This window comes from Egretta garzetta, unplaced genomic scaffold, assembly GCF_000687185.1.
Source record: "Egretta garzetta isolate BGI_Z169 unplaced genomic scaffold, ASM68718v1 scaffold30, whole genome shotgun sequence".
NCBI lineage: Eukaryota > Metazoa > Chordata > Aves > Pelecaniformes > Ardeidae > Egretta > Egretta garzetta.
In genome coordinates this window covers 2700564-2712784 of record NW_009258383.1, presented here as the reverse complement: position 1 = coordinate 2712784, position 12221 = coordinate 2700564, and the positions used below count along the sequence as shown (strand labels likewise).

Below are 12221 nucleotides of genomic sequence, written 5' to 3'. Positions count from 1 at the left end.
ACTTCCCAAAATTCATATATAAGCACACTGTTAGCAACAAAACATCTTTTGACAGGATAATGCCAATGAAGCTATTCATCAGTTCTCTCAATATTTTATGGAATTTCAAATAGGTTTCTGTTAAACTCTGACTTCAGGCTGTTAGTTTGCACGTATTCTACCACATATGCCCCACGGCACTTTCTTGCTACAAACAGCTATTCTCTTCTGGCAAGATGCTTTAATTCTTTATTAAATATTTTCTGCACTGACAATGTGGATGGTAGTTAAAATACACTGAACAGGCATCTCAAAGACTTGTTATAGGTAACTATCTCCATCAACTCTGCAGGTAGTGCCTTTAACGATAACACTTAAGTATTCAGAAAATTAAGAACACCTTCGTCTGTATACGTTCTTCAGAGGAAATACTGCAAGATGATACAAAAAAAAAGGAAATAATCAGCCTGTGGAACACAGGAGGTCCATTTCAGAGTAACTTGCTTCTGTATGCAGTTAAGTATTGCTCAGAAGTCATGTTCTTTGGCAGTGGAGGCCCAACATTAACATACGATTCACAAAAGAACTCATGTACGGAATTGGCCCATGAGAACTGAAAAGTGATTTTTATGTTTCTTTAGAAAACTTTCATAGGTGACAGTAAAATGTTTTGCAAGAATGGACATCCAGCACTAAACTACCCCAACTGCAATGGATGAGAGTATTAAAGGGCGAGAACCAAGACTGAGTATTCATGGAACAAAATTATTCCTGAAGTAAATCATTGACTTCTTTATGACCTCTGTGTAAACTGTTACAAAAATGTAGCTACAAAATTCTGGATTCATTCTTGAACATGTATTAGCCAGTGGTCAAACAAGTTTATTTTAGCTTGGTCAGTTTCGCATGGATTGCTAGTTATAGATGATAGATGATCACAACCAGAGTAAGACTAGTCAAGAGGACCACAACTAGCAAGGGAGGCAAAGAGAATGTAAACTGAAAATCCCAGTCACGAAACCCTCTCTTTAGGTCATCCTGAACTTTATGGGTCTTTAATATTTTTAGAACATTCTGAATATGAGTGCTATTCTTATATATTGCCTCGTCATGCCTTTCTTAGTTCCTAATCTGAAAACCATTCAATTCAAAGGAATGTATTCCCTGGTAATTTATAAGCCAAACCAATTGACTACAATCAGATTTAAATAGAGTATATCTTAGTGGAGACAAACCACTGCCAAATCTGAATATAATCTGCAGCGAGGTACCCCAATCCTCAGCGTATAAATTTCCTGTATCAGAAAACATCACCAACAGAGAGGTAACCTAAGCATTTAGCTAGGCTTCTATTCTTTTGTAATACGTCCTTATAAATATTTAATCTAAAACGAAATACTCTGTAAATCTGCAAAGATCATTCTTCAATAGAGGTAATTTCCATGTCAGCAAATCTATTATATATTAGTATTTACAGAGACAAAGGAAGGCATCATACCAGAGGTTGTCTTATGCATCAAGGAAAATTGGCAAGATATCCTGGCAATCTTTTGGCCAGACGGTGAATGGAAAGATGACTGGCTTCAGTCAGAACCACATGCTGCTGAGAATCTATTATCTCTTGTGGCACTGAGTTTACTATTGAACAGACCATTTCCAAACATTTGTTTATCTTCATTCTCCAATTTCAAAACATTTTTCAAGGGATGCTAGATTATCTGAAGCGGCTGGACTAATTTTTACTACATTTTAACTATTCATCCTTTTTTTCTAATCCTCTGTCTTATTGTACATCCCAGAATATCTCCCCTCTACTCAAAGCTTTTGGTTGCTCTTTGTTTCCATGCTTCTATCATAGGAAAGCCTTACCCACATTCACCACCTACGCCTTTTCTTACTGAGGCATCCTGTCTGTTTCTCCACACTGGTTATGTTTCCCTATTTCTGTCACTTTTCTTCCTCAGTTCTTCTCAAGAATCCTACCCAGTGTCTCCTTCTTACTCTGTTTCTGTTCCTTGCCTGTTCTCAGCCTCGAGCAACTGGAGAAATGAAACAATGAACACGGAGCTATAAACTTTATCACCTACTTGAGTAAACTGTTAAGCTATCTAAAACTATTACCAAATGGATTTGTCCTGTGAAAAACAAAAGACGAGTTACTAATCCAACCTTAGTCAATTATCAGGTATTCTTCATCACATAACTTTGAACTTTTCTTTTCTAAGAAGCTTTGTATAATAGCTTTTACTACCCAGGTGACTCAAGGACAAATTTACTGTGCCACAGGTTAATTTCTTTGGCTTTCCTGGCATTAGTACTTTCTTGCAAAGCAGTCTGCTCCGATGCATCATTTCAAGACTTCTCAGAGAAGGTGATCTCAGCAATTAATTACCCTGGAAGTGGCTTTTGCTTTCTTCCATTTTTATTTGCAGGAAGTCACAAAAAGAAGCAATCCTAAACCCAAGAGTTTCATTGATTTTTTTCCCTAGGCTGTGTCTTCTATTTTATTTATATTTCCATACGGAAAAGGACACTACAGATGTCAAGACCAAAAGATACCAGGGTGCAACTGAATAAAGACAAAAACCAAGGGCAGCTAGAAACTCAACATATTATTCTCCTTGTGAGACCAAGACAAAAAGCATTTAACACGAAACAAGTTAAGACCCAGAGACTTTAACCAAGAAATAACAACTGGCATTTCTCTATTAAATCTTGTAAATAAACTGTCCCTCTGACAGAGGATGGAAAACCTTATAGAAATTACAAATAACTTCAGGCAGAAGGTCAAATGGAATGGATAAGGACAGCACAAAACAATGACAGTTCTTCCAGAGTTCTTCCAATTAGTTTCTGTAACTTGAAGGATTACAAAGGGATGGAGGAACCCACCCTTGGGAAGATAGAGGAAAAAAGGGAAAGGGGTGACTGCAAAAAACAACTTTGAATTCCCTGAACAGACTTTTGCCCCCTCTGAAAAGGAACTCCTCTAACTTCAGATGGAGAATAAGCTCCCAGAGGAGTACCTCTATTTCACTTTTTGTTATTCTTATTGAGCAAGAGAACTCTCTGTTATTTGTATTTGGACATGCTAATTCCACTAGGGACTAAAAAAATCATACTAGAAAAACTGCGGGGAGATAAACTTCTATCCGCAAAACTACCACAAAAGAGCCTAGTCAGGATTTTTAGACAGATATGCAATACAGTCAGATGTTCTGAGTCTATTTTGTGGTAGAGAAAGAACAATTCTAAACATAATTCCAGTAAAAGATTAAATAAGTAAGGGGAATCAGAATTTAGCTAGAAAATAATCCTGCATAATGCCTCCAGTAATCTTGCCTTACTTTCCTGACACAGCAGCCTATAAAGATTTAATGTTGGGTGAAAAAGCAAACAGCTCAAAGAAGCTGTCTGTAATTCTCCATCGCAGAGATTAGCCTGAAACTGCCTATTACATTGGCTGCCATTTCAACTAAGCAAGCTCTAATCCAATTACTGTAATACGGGCTTCTTGGTCCAAATCATTGCACTCACAAGACTAAAAACAGTAAATTATGAGATTCATTGAAACTATTTAATTATTTTTCTTCTTCTACTAATACTGTACAGATAGAGAATTTAGCAATCATCTTCCAACTTCACAATACCAATTAGTTATTTAACATGAATAAGCAGGCCACAGACAACATGTAACAATGAAAAATGTTCTCCCAGTTGGAAGCAGCTTTTTTTTCTGGTGGAAGTGAATACCGTTTTAGAAGTCACTAAGACATGAGTAATTCAGGAGAGTCAAATTACAAATAAACACTAATCACCATGCTTACTCTTTAAAAAGCTATATTTAAAAAAAAAACAAAAACAAACCCATAAAACCACAACAAACCAAAAAACCCTATGCATCTCTCTTTATTTATTTATACATATGATAAGTTGCTCTGGGAATAAGGCAGACCTCAGAAAAATCATTCCCAATCTTAAGAATAAATCTATGTGTGCAGTCTTTAGGAACTGCAGTGCAGATATTTTTTCCATTTTTAAAATCATCCATATCTTGTACTGTTAGACCTTGTTAGTCTTGTACAGAGACCAATATAGCCTACCAGGACCAACCTGATCTAGCTAGATCTGCTTTGAGCACCAGATTGGACTAGATGACCTTGGAGGTCCCTTCCAACCTAAATTATTCTATGGTTCTGTACTTTACCCTGTTTCTCCAACTGCAGTAGAGATTATTTATCCTGACTGAGAGCAAGTACATCTGTAACATACAATCATGATGTACTTCAAAATATATTTGGTTTAGAAAGTTTCTTCATTCAGTTGTCATATTATGTAGACTAAAATATCGTTAAAACAACAGTTTAAGTGATTCTCTCTAAACAGCTGTCTGCCCTAGCAGTCCTCTCTCCTTAGCTGTAGATAACCTGATGCATTTCATAAAGTACACCTTTCTCTTTTCCTAGAAGGCAAAAAAGTCTCATCTTCACCTATGAAAACAGTAATTCTGGTATTAAATACTCTGTAAAAAAATTTATTATCTCCTCCAAGAAAAGCTCTGAGTTGAACAGACAGTTTTATTAAGATACTACAACCAGTTCTGAAGCCCTAACATGAGCTTTCTAAGTATGGAAAGCTACACATTACAGGCATGTATCTATAAAGTTAAAAATACCTAGTGTGCTGACATACTGTAGGCTTAAAATTGTAAAATAAATGAATCAATTGTTTTACAAGTTTTTATTTGCATGTTCATACATTTTAGTCTGTCTGCCCTTCCACCAGGGTAACCTCTTTTTTTTTTTTTTTTTTTTAACACATGCAAGAAATTTTCAAAAAGTGTCATTTCTCTGTTACTTCTCAGCTGCTGGATCTGAGATAATGGAGCCAAAATAGTTACAAATGGTCTATCCTAGCACAGGACTGACAAGTCAAAATGAAGGGCATTCATCTGTACTACATCTCTCAGAAAAAACTGCACTCACGTGCAGAGAGCTGGGAATCTGCATTGAGCTGCTTGTTCAGAATGCCACTCGTCCTTTAAGAGGCACTGTTTTCACAAATGGAATAAGCTATTCTTTAAATAACATCAGCATCTCTTGCCCCTCATATCTGGAACAACATATTACGTTACGTGAATTCATGTCCACTCAGAACTGACTGGACTGACAGTGGATATCACACGGGCCATTTTACAACCTTCCCAGAGCATGTGCTTTCAGCCACTAGCAGTCAGGATTATATTTCATTAAGTAGTAAAAGTAGAGTATCTGCTGATGAGTCTCTTAAGGCATCCAGTTCTAAGTAGTGTTTTCTAAATTCATTCTTCCTCCTCATTAACCAGAAAGACTCAAATTACATTATGGATACAAGAAAGGTGTTTAGTTTTGCATTTTGATGTAGCTAAAAATTCACTGCAATTTGTAAACTTTTAATAAAGCAAAACGCATAAAATGAAGCAATAAAACAAAAACAATTTTTGCCCCTTTAAGGAATACAGCAGTACCAAAAACTTCCCATAATCTACAGTACACTGACTACCACAGAAAACATGATGCCAGCAGGCAGGTAGAAAGCACGTTCTCTGGACATATGAAGGACAGACAGAGGAGGCAAGGAAATAGCCAAAGTCTCATATAATTCCTTTATTCCCACTCTCAAAATTAAGGGACTACTTTGTCCCCCACAAAGTAACTGGTTACAGCCTGAGACTGACTTACCTCAATGGTGTAAGTCTGGTTGTGTCTGATAATTTCTCCGCTATGCAAAGTCCTGATAACAGCAAAGTCAGCAGTAGCAGCTGCTCCCCTTCGGCTGCTGCACGTGGATGTTTCATCACCTCGAGATCGATCAGTATCAATCCCGTCTTGTATTGATTCTTCATCTTTGATGTTTGCTGTTTTCCTCTTTTTTTTCTGCTTCTTTGATCCATTCTGACCATCAGTTTGTGCCTTCCGCTGCCTAAATTGGGCAAGCTGTATAGAAGAAAAAATCTTGTTAAAGGTGAAAGTTTTCCTCTTTAATACTAATGACATCCCCTATAAAGGCTTACCGGCTGTTCTACGTAAAGCTTCAAATTAATCACTACTGCAAACAAGTTGGAAGTTAATGCTGCATATACGATACACATTCAGATTATTCTTCCATTTACATAGTTTTCTTTAAAAAAAACCTTAAATGTAAACCAACAAACTATTAATTAATTCCTTTTTGGCTTCATACTAGCAAGTTACTGTTCCACAGATTGATACCTAGAAATCAAAACATTCAAAGGTAAAGGTACAAATGTTATTATAAAGGACAAATGCAATGAGATAACCTCTGATCTCATTTTCAGTTTTATAGTAATAAATACCTCAAAATCAATTTAAAGAAATTACTTTTAATTTTTATACCAGAAACAGATAAAAGCAAACCATTCTTCCAAAGAGCACAGAAAGTTCTATAAATAGTTTATATTAGAACTCAAAAAGCAGATCAAGTTACTGAAAACATGATAATGAAATAGCAAAACACGTAATGAGGGAATAGTCTAAAAAAAGTGAGCAAGTTACAGGACATACTACCTTGTAGCAAAACATGCTGATGAACAAAAAGTCACAGGTGAGCCAGGAACACAGTTGAAAAACCAATTAGTATGTAAGCTATTCAAATACTGTAAGACACTGCCTTTTGAAGAGCTTATCACTTTTAATCACTTTATAGTGGTTTACACAAGAAAATCCGTTTAAAATATTTTTTTCTTAACAAGAACAGAATTTCTGTTCAAATAAGAAAAACAAGCATGGTAGGTTTTACCAGTTAAAATTCAAAATTAAAAAGATCCCACCAATAAAATCTGGAAACAAATATCATTATTTTCCAATTGAAGAGTCCAAAATTAATTGAAGTGCTATAATATGTTTTATAAATGTAGCTCCAATGTAAATACAAAGCATGCAAATAAAGATCCAAAAGCTTTAAATACTTCTTACTCAACTAATACCCAAATACCACATATTTTTTATAAATCTGCTACAATTTTAAGAAAAAGCTATAGAAAAGATAGCATGTTTCCTCATGATATTCACCAATCGAGAAAGCCAGGCTTCCATCCAACCTCTTCAGCAACACCCAAATCGAGCAGGACACACGGATCTCCTTTCCCAGCCACTGTTTGGCTGCAGTGCGAGCCGTCACTTCTGGTCTAGTTCTCATCTGGTTCCAAGAGAGCTGAGAAGCCCCAATCTAAATAAATGCCTCACTGACAGATCAGTTCTGACTTCTGGCTAGTTTATGGTTACTTCCCTTTATTTGTATTTCTTTGTGTGTTTCTTCAGCCTCCTCTCCTTTCTTAGGACAACTGACTGCTTGGCATATGGCTCCTGCTCTGTTTACAGGCAGAGGACCTTAAGATTTACTGAGCCAAATATACTCACCTATGTATTTAATACTCCCTACCACATCTCTAATGAGTTTAACTTCATTATTTCTTTTCCATTTTTTAAACAGGCAACTTTAGTTATTTCACCAAAAATCTATTAAAGCTTATAAACTCCACAAATTCTGACCATGAAAAGAAAGGACAGTCTCCTCCTGACTTCAAAGCTTAAGAAGAAAAAAAAAAAAAAAAAGCACAGATTTAGCTTCTCAAAAGTGGGAAGGGTGAAGGTTCCAGTTGTCTCCCTAAGACATTACTGCATTCTCCTAAAACTGTAAATTTACCTCAACAAAATAGTCTGCAAGTCAAGCAGAATTTGTCCAAACGCCACAATGCCCTAAAGCAGACAACCTGACTTCAAGTGTAACTACTGAGAGATTTTGATTTTTTTACTTTTTATTTTTAAATAATGAAAGACATAGCGCCCACTGGGCAAGAACTCTCTTCCCCAACTTGACTGAAACCTTCTGTAATGGAAAGTTAAGTTGGCTTTTTTAAAGCAGCTTTACAGTCTTTATTTGTCTACAAAATTAGACACGTAGCTCAAGGACAAGTGAATTACTCCGTGTCTTTCCTCAAGTATTTTGCATATCTTAGCTGAGGCATCTGGGTATGCCAGATTTCTCTCCTTTCAAAATTAAGTTGTCAACTTTCACTTCTTCAGAATTAACAGATTAAACTCTACCGTGGCAGTTACAAGCAGACCTTATTTTTTTCTATTTAAACATTGATGAAGATGGGCACATATGAAAGCTATATCCATATGCAAATTAAACCATTCTATTTTTTTGTTAAACAAGTTCTCAATTGACAGTTTCTGTATAATCAACCAGTATTTTGGAAATAAGTACACTATTAGCATTGGATGCATGCACAAATCGCGGCACACAAAACTGTCCAGCTAGTAATGCAACATGGCTTCAAATTCACGTTTTTAATCAAATTAAAAAAAAGAATACAAAAAAACCCTGGAAATGGGAGAAGCAGTATAATAAAAAGCTACTGCCAAACAACTACACTCTGCGATGCTCGCATCAAGACAGGAGAGTCTCAGATACTGCATTCCTTCAGAAAATGAGACTCAGCAACTAGAGTCGAGGATCTATCTACATTTCAATGACAAGCAGGAAAAAGTCCACCAGCAGTCATGGGAACTAAGGAAAACAATTTTTCTAGAATTAAAACTTTAATTAAACAGAAAAATACTTCCAGATTTTGTATTTCTAGAAAAAAACACTTTTCCCGTTGTGAACAAAATGTGAAACAAGCACAAGCTGATACAAATATACATTCCGTTACCCTGTCTTCCAGGCACATCAGCTTGATAATGCCAAAACTAAGCCTGTGGAGAACTTAACACTGCTTCTGTCAGCTCTGGATCTGCAGTTTTGAAACAATTCAATGCTAAGTGTCTGTTGAGTTACAAAGGTTGCAAGCAAGAGCAAAACATGTAAACACAGGAGTTACTCAGGCAGCAGGAAGGATCCAAAAAAAGAAGCTGAAGGACACTCAGAACAGGTTGTATGCATTGATCCTCCTCCGAGGACTGACAGAGAAGTGGTACCTTACCCTGGGAAGACATCAGGAACACAGTCAGCCATGATGCAACTTTACCATAGGTTTTAGCACATCTGAAAACTCATCTAGAGCAAGCGTTCTTCCACTACCTGCCTATCTGCCAGCACATTGCTTCCAGCTTTTACCATTATGTTGGTAAGACCTTGGATCCTCCAAGCAGTACTGAATCCTGTTAAAAATTCCATCAGTGTTTTCCAGTAGCGAGTAACAGCTGATTTTACTCCTTATCCTTGACTCTCAGCTTTTGCATCTAAAATAACTAACAAATTACAATTTCCAGCTCATAGATTTTTCAAGTCCTGCTTCTAGGCAAAAAACCAATCCTCTTGTAAACATACAGGTCCATTTAATAACAATTTAAAAAACTATATTATGAAGTCCATGTTTATTGTGTGAATTATTTCTATTAAATACCCAGTATATAATTAAATTCTTACTTGTAATAAAGAAATTGAAGTTTTACACTAAACTCTGAGAATGAAAGCATGTTTCTTTGCATAAAACCCTATAATAAAATTGTCCAGGAAGAATCACACGTTTATTTTCAGATTTCCAGAAGTGCCATTTACGACAGCTGCTCAGCTTTCCATTAGTTGGAAAAATGGGAAGCGACTGGATGTTAGCACTAAATTCTGTGGATGCACAAGACATGTTGGCTCATAAACAGAAAAACACTTATTGAAAGTCACAAGACTACAATAGAGCGGCATGCAGATAAGTAATGGGTATACCTTTCAAAATCATTTCCCACAGTAAAATAACAATTGAATAGAAGAACTTAGATGTGCAGAGGATATATTTATTTATCTCGTTCTAATTATAGCTTCTTTCTGCTTACGAAACCCGAAACAACATACTAGCGCCAATTCCACATCACAGACTGCAGCAAAATGAGACACCTGGTACAACTTTGCTTTGGAATGCTGATATCCTCCAACTGGCAGAAGGTCAGAAAAGCAGAGGAGAATCAACTGCTCTTAGGAACTAAATAGTCTTGAGACAGAAGGGAACTAACTTGCAGAGTGGTGGGGATTACTTGTGTAAACCATGTCACTTATGATAGCTCATGTACTGCTATCATTACAACAGCAGCATTATTTATTTATTCAGCTATCTTCAGCACGTTCTGACCCTTGGCAACTGTGCCAGCAAGCTAGATTTGCTGGGATACGCTGTCCATCGATTAATTTCAAAGATGGTCTGACTAAACTATTGCTAGAGTAGAAGTGCAGGTTAAAATAAAATTTGGCTCCAACAGAATGCAAAACTTAATCTGCATTTAAAATGTGTATAAAATATCTGAACAAAAGCAGCAACGTTTAATCACTGCCCACATACCAGCACAACAAAATACAGAAAAAATTCGTGAAAATTTAAAGTTACATTTATAAAGCATCAAAAGCTACATTTTTATTTTACATGCATAAAAGACTTCTAAAAACAGAAACACATTTAAAACTGGATGCTGCCTTATGATTGCTTATTACTCCTTAACATTCTCAGACAATGTACTAGATCTGGATAGTCTCATTTTCAGAGGTACTACAGTTAACTGGAGTTGAAATTGCTCAATGCCTCTGAAGAAGGCTGTTATGAAATAAGATAAACAATATTTGCTGTACTCACTGTTTAGAAAACAACTTCTAATTGCTAAGAAAAGTTTATAGGTAGCATATCCTGTACAAGTATAGTCGTACAGTTATAATTCATGTACCTGTATACAAACATTATTAGCTTCAAATTTTAACTTAATAATGACAAATGCTTGCGTCTCAAATTCAGTGCTGCATAGGCGCCTCTTACAGAAAGAGCAGGGTCTGTTCATCTCTTGCAGATCCTCTCAAGTACAAAATCTCTTTCTTTCTTTAAATCATACTTCAAGAAGAAGCACAGAAGGACGAGTTGTGAACTTACAGACTAACAACAAAAAGAAACCTCGGAGAAGCCGCTACAGGCAAATTATTATTCTTTTCCATTTCTACACTGTACAGTAAAAGCATGAATGGAGATCTACATCATGGTCTTGCATTCTCAGCTGCTGCCTTTTCAAAAGATTTTCCAGACACTGCTTAAACTTCTGTGGGTAGGATACATTCAGCTGAAGAGGACTTGCTCTTTGCCAGAAGTTCTCAAATTGTCTGGTATCCAGTGAGAAATATTCTGTTCTGGACCAGGTCATCTTTCCATCACTCAGCCAATGTAAGAAGACAAGGACTTATGAATCTTATTGTCTATAGCTCAAAGCAGTGGTTAATGGCTCAGAGTCAAATTGACAGTCCTATAATATTCAGTATCTTTATAGATAATCTGGATGATGAAATTGAATACACCTTAACCAAGTTCATGGATGACATCAAACTGGAGGAAAGCCAGATACACCAGAAGGAAGAATGACCATACAGAGAGACCTCAACATGCTGGAAGACTAAGCCAACAAGAACTGCCTGAGATTTAACAAAGATAAACATCAAGTCCTGCACTTGGGATGGAGCAGTAACATCTGGGGACTGAGTGGCCTCGTGCATAGCTCTGCTGAAGAGAGCCCAAGAGTCCCAGTGGGTCTGGGTTCAGCAAGCTGACCATGATGAGCGAGCAGCATGCCCTGGCAGCAATGAAGAGAAACCATTAGAGAACCTCTCTGAAATGACTCTAAGTGCCTACCATAGTAAATGACTAAGATATGAATACAACTGTCTGTACACCAGTTTTGCGATTAACTACTTATTGCATGACTGAAGAGACCCTACACAGTCCTGTTTTATAAAACAGAATTTGATAGCAATAATACCATTTGTTATTTGAGAATCTGGTCTCACAATACAGGCCCAGTGAGCCTAACAAACAACTCCTAGCTTCAGCCCTTCGATGTGAATGTTGCACTTAACAGCAGAAAGCATATCTTAAACTTCCGATCTAGCAGACTGAAATTCTCCACAGGAGCAGTATCTGTAACTAAGCACATGAAGGGTAGACAAAAGTGAAACAGTATTCTTTGTCAGGTGTTGCTTGGGACTTGCCACCAACACAAAAGACACAAATTTGTCTGAGAAAGGGGTATTTATTTTGTGTATAGAGTGAATGTTAAAGACTCTGCTCTAACCTGCATCTGAATGTATAATATGCATTGTGGCAAACTGTATTGCACAAGTTATAACAACGATATACCCCAGAATCAGACAGACTCTGGCTGCAAGTGCAAGATGACACCCAGGTGCATCACAAAACTCACGGAAGATCATGCTAC

At 36.7% G+C, this 12221-nt stretch overlaps 1 protein-coding gene across 9 annotated transcripts in view; it reads right to left on the bottom strand.

Moving 5' to 3' along the window:
• Positions 1 to 7138, bottom strand: part of AKAP9 (A-kinase anchoring protein 9) — a 92008-nt gene extending 84870 nt beyond the window's left edge. For all 9 annotated transcript variants that reach the window (XM_035896742.1, XM_035896771.1, XM_035896750.1 and 6 more), the window contains exons 1-2: positions 7050 to 7138; positions 5700 to 5954 (exon numbers count right to left, since the gene is read on the bottom strand). In XM_035896742.1, coding sequence (XP_035752635.1) covers positions 5700 to 5954; positions 7050 to 7073 — 279 coding nt within the window. In that variant the 5' untranslated portion in view covers positions 7074 to 7138. The remainder of the gene's footprint in view (positions 1 to 5699; positions 5955 to 7049) is intronic.
• Positions 7139 to 12221: the final 5083 nt, after the last annotated feature.